The sequence below is a fragment of the Culex quinquefasciatus genome, chromosome 1 (assembly GCF_015732765.1).
Source record: "Culex quinquefasciatus strain JHB chromosome 1, VPISU_Cqui_1.0_pri_paternal, whole genome shotgun sequence".
Classification (NCBI taxonomy): domain Eukaryota; kingdom Metazoa; phylum Arthropoda; class Insecta; order Diptera; family Culicidae; genus Culex; species Culex quinquefasciatus.
In genome coordinates this window covers 97559836-97569334 of record NC_051861.1, presented here as the reverse complement: position 1 = coordinate 97569334, position 9499 = coordinate 97559836, and the positions used below count along the sequence as shown (strand labels likewise).

General features: G+C 38.6%; 2 protein-coding genes across 2 annotated transcripts; one reads left to right on the top strand and one right to left on the bottom strand.

Annotated features, from left to right (window-relative positions):
• On the top strand, positions 1-6908 carry LOC6048624 (gametocyte-specific factor 1 homolog). Its single transcript, XM_038266174.1, has 3 exons — positions 1-301; positions 341-709; positions 6895-6908. Exons 1-3 carry the CDS (start codon positions 1-3, stop codon positions 6906-6908), a joined length of 684 nt encoding a protein of 227 aa, XP_038122102.1.
• Positions 6909-7006: 98 nt separating this feature from the next.
• On the bottom strand, positions 7007-7717 carry LOC6048625 (gametocyte-specific factor 1 homolog). Its single transcript, XM_038249893.1, has 2 exons — positions 7417-7717; positions 7007-7377 (listed from the first exon to the last, which is right to left on the bottom strand). Exons 1-2 carry the CDS (start codon positions 7715-7717, stop codon positions 7016-7018), a joined length of 663 nt encoding a protein of 220 aa, XP_038105821.1. The 3' UTR covers positions 7007-7015.
• Positions 7718-9499: the final 1782 nt, after the last annotated feature.

The following is a 9499-nucleotide window of genomic DNA, read 5'->3' as shown; positions in this document are numbered from 1 at the left end:
ATGTCACTCGTCGAAGATCTGCTCTTCTGTCCGTACAACCGTGCCCACCGCATCCGACCGGATGCCATGCCGAAGCATCTGTACAAGTGCCGCCGGAATCACCCCAAGACGAAGCTGGTGATCTGTCCGTTCAACACGATCCACCACGTTTCAGGACCAGTACTGAACGCGCACATCGCCGAGTGTCCCGACCGGGCAGCGTTCGAACTGTACAAGTACTGCATCACCGACGGATCGCGGCAAAGTCACACCCCGACCGCCCAGGAACCGGAACTGATCTACAACAACGAACCACCACGACGCAGTCTTACGCCAGAGTCGGGCTTTGGTGACTCGGAAGAAGCGACTGGACGCAGTCTCCAGGATGATGACGAGTGCTGGGATGAAAGTGCGGTTCCGGCTTACAATCCGCATGCGTACTGTAAAAGTGCGAACGTGATTCGTAAAGCCACTAATATGAAGAAATCACAGAAGCGTGAGTTCTACCAGGCGGAACGGGAACGACTCAATGGGTGGAGAAGTGGCTCGACCAGCTCGGAATCGGACGATGGATGCCAGAAGGCGACGACGCTTGCCGGGGCAGATGATTGGTGGGATGATGAGGTCGCGCCGGCTAAGGAAATTCAGGTGGTACCCAAAAGAACTACCTTGCAAAAGAAACAGGTTCATCGTTCTGATCAGCAGCTGAAGAAGGAGATTGATAATTTTAGTGCGTCGTTTGCGCAGAAATTGAAAATGAGTCAGAAATCGAAATAATTTAAGAATCCTGTATTTTATTAGAATTGAGAAAAGAAAAAAAATAAAACTAATTATTTGATTCATACATACTTACTTTTACAATCCACATGCGTACTTAAAAAAATATTACATGTATTTTAATTTAGTCCAATTATGAAAGATTTAAAACATTGTTTGCACGTGTGACCGCTACTTTTTCAGTGCTAGCCATTTTGACTGAATCAATAAGAAATTATTGTTTTTCACAACGTTCTACAGCTACTTCGGGCAAGACGAATGAGTGATGGGTGTTCACATAGTTTATGCTGCCGTTTTACGGCGATATGATGTATACGCCATTTTGGACATTTTCAATTTTATTGTACAGTCTGATAAAGAATCTTAAAAGCTACCTCCTGACGAAAGAATTTTTCAAAAAACTGCTCTGGGGCCCATTTTATTAAGCAAACAAACTATGATGTATACGCCAATTTTACTCATCATGATGTATGTATACATTGAGAATTGATAGAAGTCAAATTCAATACTGTTTGAATGTTGATTTGAGGTTTTGGGACCAAATCAAGACTGGCCAATATTTTATTACATTATTTCGATTTAATTCTTAAGGGGACGTCCATTAGGCGTCATCCATAAAGTACGTCACGCTCTGAGGGAAGGAGGGGGTTTTGAACAAGCGTGACGTTGCGTGTTAAAAGCATAAGGAAATCGTGACAAAGAGGGGAGTAAATTTTGGCTGATTTTAATGTGACCTACTTAATGGATGACACCTTATCCACATCCACGTAGACACTTTTTTGAAAATTCTAGACCCACCCACCTCCCTTGCGGACAATTGTTCATGCAAAAAATGTGTTTATAGAGCGTAGACAATCGCTAAGGGAGCGTTCTTTTATTACGTGACGCAAAAAATCGGATTTTAGACCCCCCCTCGTAAAAAAATTTCCATACAAATTAAAACAAATTTATGGAGCGTAACACGGCCTCCGACCCCCCCCCCCCTTCCCACCAACTGCGTTACGTAATAAAAGAATGCTCCCTAATACCCTCCCCCCCCTTAAAGTATCCACGTGGACAATGCATTACGGGATCCGCTCAGCTTTCCAAATAGCTGGCACAAAAAATAAAGCCAGCTTTGATCGAGCAATGTATACATACATCATTGGGCAGTAAAAGTAGTGATTTTTTATTGCTATTTTTTCGGCCAAATGATGTTTGTGGTTTAAAATCGTAGAGAATAGGAAAAAACAAGAAATTTTCTAGGGGCCACATTTTTATTGTACTTTTTAACAGTTTCTACAGAGCAGACCTTAAATTAGTCATTTTAAATTGAAAAAATGAACAAAAACAGAAAATTTTGTCTACAGCAAAATCACCTCAATGGCGTATACATCATATCGCCGTAAAACGGCAGTATGGTCCACCTAAATTATTGACAACCTACAGATCATATCAACGCTTAGAACATATCAAATTCATCAAAGTTCACCAAATCTGAATGATACAATCAATAGGCACTAACGTCATATTGCGAGATTAAAGTAAACAGTTAAATAATGACTTTCATCAGTAAGAATTGATCTGGACAGGTCATTATTATGTACACTAGATTCTCTTAATGGCTTATAAATGTTCTGACGCGTTTACGTCACACTGTTAAATAACAGTGATGACTTGAGGAAATATACCCTTTCTAATCAAACACCTGAGCAATTCTCTACCAAAACCGGAAATGGATTTTATTTGTATTTTTTTATTTGACTCAAACTTTGTGGGGGCCTTCCCTATGAACAAATAAGCTATTTTGCGTCATTGGTTCACCCATACAAGTCTCCATACAATTTTGGCTGCTGTCCATACAAAAATGGTATGTAAATATTGAAACAGCTGTAACTTTTGAGTGAGTTTTCTGATCAATTTGGTGTCTTGGGCAAAGTTGTAGGTATTGTTGAGGACTTTTCAGAAAAAATAGGTACACGGAAAAAATTGCACATTTTTAATCAACTTTTTTCATTATAACTCAATTTCCCAAAATAAGTATTATTTGATTTTCGAGATATTTGAAATGTTTTAGGGGACAAAAATCCGCAACTTTTGAGCCATAGAGAAACATGGTCAAAAAATCTGCCGCCGAGTTATGAATTTTTGAAAAAATGTGTTTTTTGGAAAAAATCGAAGTTTCATGCAAAAACAAGTTTGACATTATTTTTTAATGCAAAATTGAATTTGCAATCGAAACATTTTTCACAGATTTTTTGATAAAGGGCTCCGTTTTCAAGATATAGGCACCGAAAGTTTGACTTTAGCGAAATATTTGCAGTTTTTCAATTTTTTCAAATAGTGACAATGAGTGACCATTTCTTAAAATATGTTTTTTTAAAAGTTCAGAAAATTTGCTGTAAAATTGTCTAAGAGACATTAAAGATTCGACCTCGGGTTGCTGAAAAAAAAGAAACACGAAAATTGTTTTTTTTTTGACATGAAACATTCGTAAAATTTTCCGATCTTTTCGGAAAAAAATATTTTGAAAATTTTTAAATCAAGACTAACATTTAAAAAGGGCCAAATATTGAATATTACGCCCATCAGCAACCCGAGGTCCAATCTTCAATGTGTCTTAGACAATTTTATAGCAAAATTTTCTGAACTTTCCTAAAAAAATATTTTTAGAAATGGTCACTCATGGTCACTATGTTTAAAAATTGAAAAACTGCAAAAATTTCGCTAAAATCAAAGTTTCGGTGACTATATCTAGAAAACGGAGCCCTTTATCATAAAATCTGTGAAGTACTTTTCGATTGCAAATTCAATTTTGCATTTAAAAATAATGTCAAACTTGTTTTTGCATGAAACTTCGATTTTTTCCAAAAATCACTATTTTTTCAAAAAATCATAACTCAGCGGTAGATTTTTTGACCATGTTTCTCTATGGCTCAAAAGTGGCGGATTTTTGTCCTCTAAAACATATCAAAATATCTTTAAAATAAAAAAATACGTATTTCGGAAAATTAAGTCTTAGTGAAAAGAAAAGTTGATTAAAAAATCTGCAAATTTTATTTTTCGTGTACCTATTTTTTCTCAATAGTTCTCAACAATACCTACAACATTGCCAAAGACACCAAATTGATCAGAAAATTTATTCAAAAGTTACAGCTGTTCGAATATTTACATACCATTTTTGTATGGACAGCAGCCAAAATTGTATGGAGACTTGTATGGGTGAACCAATGACGCAAAATAGCTTATTTAGTCATAGGGAAGGCCCCCATAAAGTTTGAGTCAAATAAAAAAATACAAAAAATAAAAATGGTCGAAATCGGCCGATTTCATAGGGAATTGATCACCTATCTTCGTCATATGGTTTGATGCTCGATTAAAGCCCCAAAAATACTATTTTCAAAGCGCTTAAGAAATTAAATTGATTCCAACTACCGGTAACATGTTCTGCTGAACATTAGTTAGTTACTCACTTGAAAAAAAATCCCAAAACATGTAAATAATTAGCAAGCGCCATAAAAAAAAACAAACGCGACAAGTCTTTTGAAGTTTGACTTTTGACGACCCATTCCAATCGAAGGCTGAAGAAAACCGAGGCAAATAGAAGAACAAATGGTGGTCACCAACACCACCAGCAGAAATGCTACTTTGCGTGAGTGTTCGCTTAAAATTTCATTAATTTTGGCAGCACTAAGCAGACTCAAAAGAGCGCTGGAAGAAAAAAGAACTTAGCTGAAAAAAGAAAAATGGGCGTGGCTCAATGCATTCTCGTCTGATTAGAATATATTTGGGAAATATTTTTTTTAATTCTTGTAAAAGGAATAGAATAACTTTTAGAAGAAGTTAAAATAAACAGAAATGTTCACAAATAGTTGCTCTACTCGTTGTTGTACTTGGTTTTAGTAAATTTCAAAGAGCACTCCAGATTATCGAGCATCATTCAAACACAAATGGGTATCTTTCCCTTAGATAAGTGTATTTCAGTTCACTTTTTCATGGATTTCGAGGTCGCATGAATGGGAAATCCTGAAAAATCGATACTAACATCATTGAAAATGCGTAACTGGAAAAGTGACCCGACAAAGATTTTCGAATGAGTGTTTTATTTTTTAAATAACGGTATTTTGGACACCGTGAGCTCGCGTTGCTAATTTCGTTACAAGTAAAATTCAAAGTTTTTTTTCTTATTCCAGTATACATCCATTCATGGTAATAATTTGCCAAGGCTGTGAAGAAGAAGTCGGATAATTTTCAAAAAAAAACTTGCGGTCAGGTGGCCAGAATATAGGACTTTTTCTCAAAACCTCGCTCCACAAGCTGAATATTGTTCCTTGAGCAATTTTAGGACTCTGGGCCAAATATGAGCAAAATCGGTCAACATTAACCCTCAAAGGTGAAGTTTGTATGGGAAAAATCGAAAAAATGTGCGCTACTTCCATCCAAATATTCCCAAAAGTGAGATTCCCTTTGAAAATATAATGCTCTACAACATTGTAGAACATACCAAAGCTGTAAAAATAGAACCTTAAAAGTTATAAGCGATTTAAAAAAGTCATTTTTGTATGAAAAACATTTTTTCTACCAGCTTTAGGCTCGGGTATCAATGGGTTAATCTCAACAAATTTCGCTAAAAATTGGCACAGATGCTTCAAATAACAAAAAAAAAAACCGTTTTCCGCTTGTGGAGCAGAGGGTCATTTTTTCTGGCTCACTCACTTTTTACCAAAAATGTGTCACACAAAACATCATGGAAGAATTTTATACTATCATCAAACTTGGTTTTTTTGTAACTTTAAAACGTTACTTAATCCACCATTAGGTGGTTGGTGCCTTCCTCACATTTTGAGTGTAATGCTAGGTAATATCTGAAATCCGGCCTCCACAAAGTTCATAAATAACACTTAAGTGCTTATAACTTTTAATAGGGTCGTCAGATCTTCAATCTTTTGAACTCGTTGGAAAGGTTTTTTGATTACCTATTCAACGCTAGTTCACATGATAGATCCGGACAACGTTTTCATCGAAATATATGAGTCCGGCATCTAAAAAGTTCATAAATAACACTTAAGTGCTTATAACTTTTGATAGGGTTGTCAGATCTTCAATCTTTTGAACTCGTTGAAAATGTCTTTTAAATACCTTTCTAAAAATGTATAACATGACGAGGTTTCTTACAAAAACCACCCTTTTTACAATCTTCCGGACTTTTGTTAAATTCGTTTTTTTAGAATAACTTTGAAGTACTTAACTAAACTTTATCATTTTCAATAGCGACTTATGGGGCCCCAAGACGGATCAAATGAGACAAAAACGGTCCAAATCGGGTCAGCCAGTGCCGAGATAACTCAGTGCAAATTTTTTTGATCAACATCCCACCACACACACAGACATTTGCTCAAAATTTGATTCTGAGTCGATATGTATACATGAAGGTGGGTCTAGGAGGTCAAACTAAGAATTTAGTTTTTCGAGTGATTTTATAGCCTTTCCTCAGTAAAGTGAGGAAGGCAAAAACTTGAGACAGTGATGCCAGATCTTCAATGAATTAGACTCGTTGGAAAGGTCGTTCGATAACCTATCTAAAGAAAGGTCATGATGGTCGTGGTCGTAGGTGGTCATACCTTGAGACAGGGTTGCCAGATCGTCAATATTTTGAACTCGTTTGGAAGGACTTTCAATAACCTGTCTACTAGGGTGGTCCAGATCCAGGCTTTCTCGGATTCAAAAATTAACCCATCACTAGGCTAAATTCCAAATCTGAGTTCATTTTGACCACTGGTTTCTATGGGAAAAATCGTCAAAATGTATGGAGAAAGGCAACGGTTAAATTAGACACGGGATTTCATGGCATACTCTGAGTTTCAAAAAAACGTATTTTTTATTGCAAAATAACTAAAAAAAATAATTCAAAAGTTCTGCCATTTGTTGTCACTCAACTGTACTTACCTCAGTGAGGAAAAGTCAAAAGTCACTCGAGGTGTGATTCGATCCCCCGTCCTTTGGATTGGTAAGCAAACATGTTGTTTACTAGGCCATGACGACTTGTTAAGCTTGGATTGGAATTAGGGATACTGTTACAGAGAGCAAGTTGTGTGTTAATGAATGACAAGAAGAGTACTAGACATAATCTAACTTAACGCACCCCCATCCCTTCAAAAGGTTGGCTGCGCTAGGGATTGATTAGATTAGAAAAGGCAGTATGTACAAATAAATCAAATTTATAGTTTTTATTATGTATTTTCCCAATCTTAATAAATAACAGGTTCTTAACTTATTTCAATTACTGATTCATTTTCAATTTCTGCGCAAACGACGCACTCATAGCATCCATGTCCTGCTTCTTTTCCACGGTAGCTCTGTTGTCTTTAGCCGGCGCGACCTCATCATCCCACCACTCATCTGCCCCGGCAAGCGTCGTCGCCTTCTGGCATCCATCGTCCGATTCCGAGCTGGTCGAGCCACTTCTCCACCCATTGAGTCGTTCCCGTTCCGCCTGGTAGAACTCACGCTTCTGTGATTTCTTCATATTAGTGGCTTTACGAATCACGTTCGCACTTTTACAGTACGCATGCGGATTGTAAGCCGGAACCGCACTTTCATCCCAGCACTCGTCATCATCCTGGAGACTGCGTCCAGTCGCTTCTTCCGAGTCACCGAAGCCCGACTCTGGCGTTAGACTGCGTCGTGGTGGTTCGTTGTTGTAGATCAGTTCCGGTTCCTGGGCGGTTGGGGTGTGACTTTGCCGCGATCCGTCGGTGATGCAGTACTTGTACAGTTCGAACGCTGCCCGGTCGGGACACTCGGCGATGTGCGCGTTCAGCTCTGGTCCTGAAACGTGGTGGATCGTGTTGAACGGACAGATCACCAGCCTGGTCTTGGGGTGATTCCGGCGGCACTTGTACAGATGCTTCGGCATGGCATCCGGTCGGATGCGGTGGGCACGGTTGTACGGACAGAAGAGTAGATCTTCGACGAGTGACATGGTGGTAGATTGGATTAGCTGTAAATGATGGTTAGGAAAGGTGATGGAGGGTATTTATATGCATATTTTTTGCCTGTCAGGTAATTTATGGTACCTTACTCTTAGCGAGATTGACTTGCTGCTAGAAGGTAGCAAATTTATTTGCAATTTCCCTCAAAACGAAACCGGAAGCTTTACGTCACACCGTGAACTGTAACATGACCTGTTAACTTCGCTGCTACGAGAACTACGCGCGTTCAATATTTTACGTGATGAGTAAGCGTTTTCACGGCTGTCGAGGCTTCGACAGCAGTGTTGTGTTGGTGGAAGTGACTAGCGCTAATTCAAATCTGCACTAAAGTTCAACCCAGTCGATTTGCTGGTGTGTGCTCTCTTAGCTCAGTAGAAATAACAACTTTTTTGCAGATAATTTTGAATTTGAATTTTTGATAGCTTAGTTTAAAATTAACTATAATAATATTCAAAATTGTTCAGACAAATTCCAAAAATGACATTTGTGACAGCAATCAACTCACTTTTGGGCGTAGTTGAAAGGGCCTATTCTCAGTTTATCTTTGATCAGTACCGAAATGGGCTAGAATTGCTGATACTGACAGCACTGTTTTTTCTTCTACAGAGTTTATCGAATTTTTGGTATTGTGCCTTTTGTTATGATTTTGTTCAATACTCATCAATCTACCGTGATTCGGAAAAACTGGTCGTTTATCTTGACATATTAAGGCTGTTGAATTCTGAAGATTGATATAGATACTTTGATTGTTTGATGTGTATAGATATTTTTATGGGCAAATTTTCATCTTATTCAACCTTAAAGAACCCTCCTTCTGTGGCCACTTAATTCAACCTTTTATCCACCCTTCCCCCCCCCCCCCTCAAAGGTGATTGAGCTCAAATGTCCCCAGCCTTTTTTTTTTGTTGGCTCGCAATAATTAAATTTAAACCTCATAAATTTACCGGCTGGTGTCTGGCCAGGGGAAAAATTGTGGCAGCCCTTACGCACCATGCAGGATTCCCCGCGCCCAGGAGCAGCAGATGGATGGTGGAAAAGTTTTCTACTTTTGGGACCATTCCATGGGCCTTCGCCGCAAGTGCGTTGTTGGTCGCAAAATGGAATCAATTAACCAATCCCAGGACAATGCCGTGTTTGGTGGAGTGGGGTGATTTTGAGGTTATTTAGTGTGTATTTTGAAGAGGTTCCAGAAATTTGTGAGATCATTCCAGAATTAAACGATGGAATTCAAAGTTTTTCCAAGTTGAATCTTTAAAAAATTTAACTTATCTATTATATATAAAAAAAAACTAAATTAGCCTTCAACGATGAGCCTTTTTCCCAGAAAACCCCCTCACTTTCTAACTCGATTGGCAGCTCTGGAGTGTTTTCATCTTCCTTCATTTTTTGACTGCCTTTCTGGAACCATTTCTCACTTTGATGATGTCCGAGAGCGGTTTCCCCATCCCTCCCCCCACCCAGTTTTCCCGCGCACTTCCACGGGAAATGATGCTTGATGGCACTTCTTAAAAAAAGCTCTTTTCACTTCCCGCAAATCCTTCAGCAGCAGCAGCAGCAAGAAATGAAATTAGTTTCAGCTCCACTTAACCTAGTTTCTGAGGCGAATTTTGCTTGCTATTTCACTCTCTCAAACCGCTTCTGGCAACACTGCCACTGCTGCTGCCTCTGCTGTCAAAGTGCTCTCCGACACAAATTCAAACTAAACACTTTGGCTCAACTTGTACACGGTAGTTTTGCAGCGATTGAGGTGTATTGATAGCTATTGCCCCTAA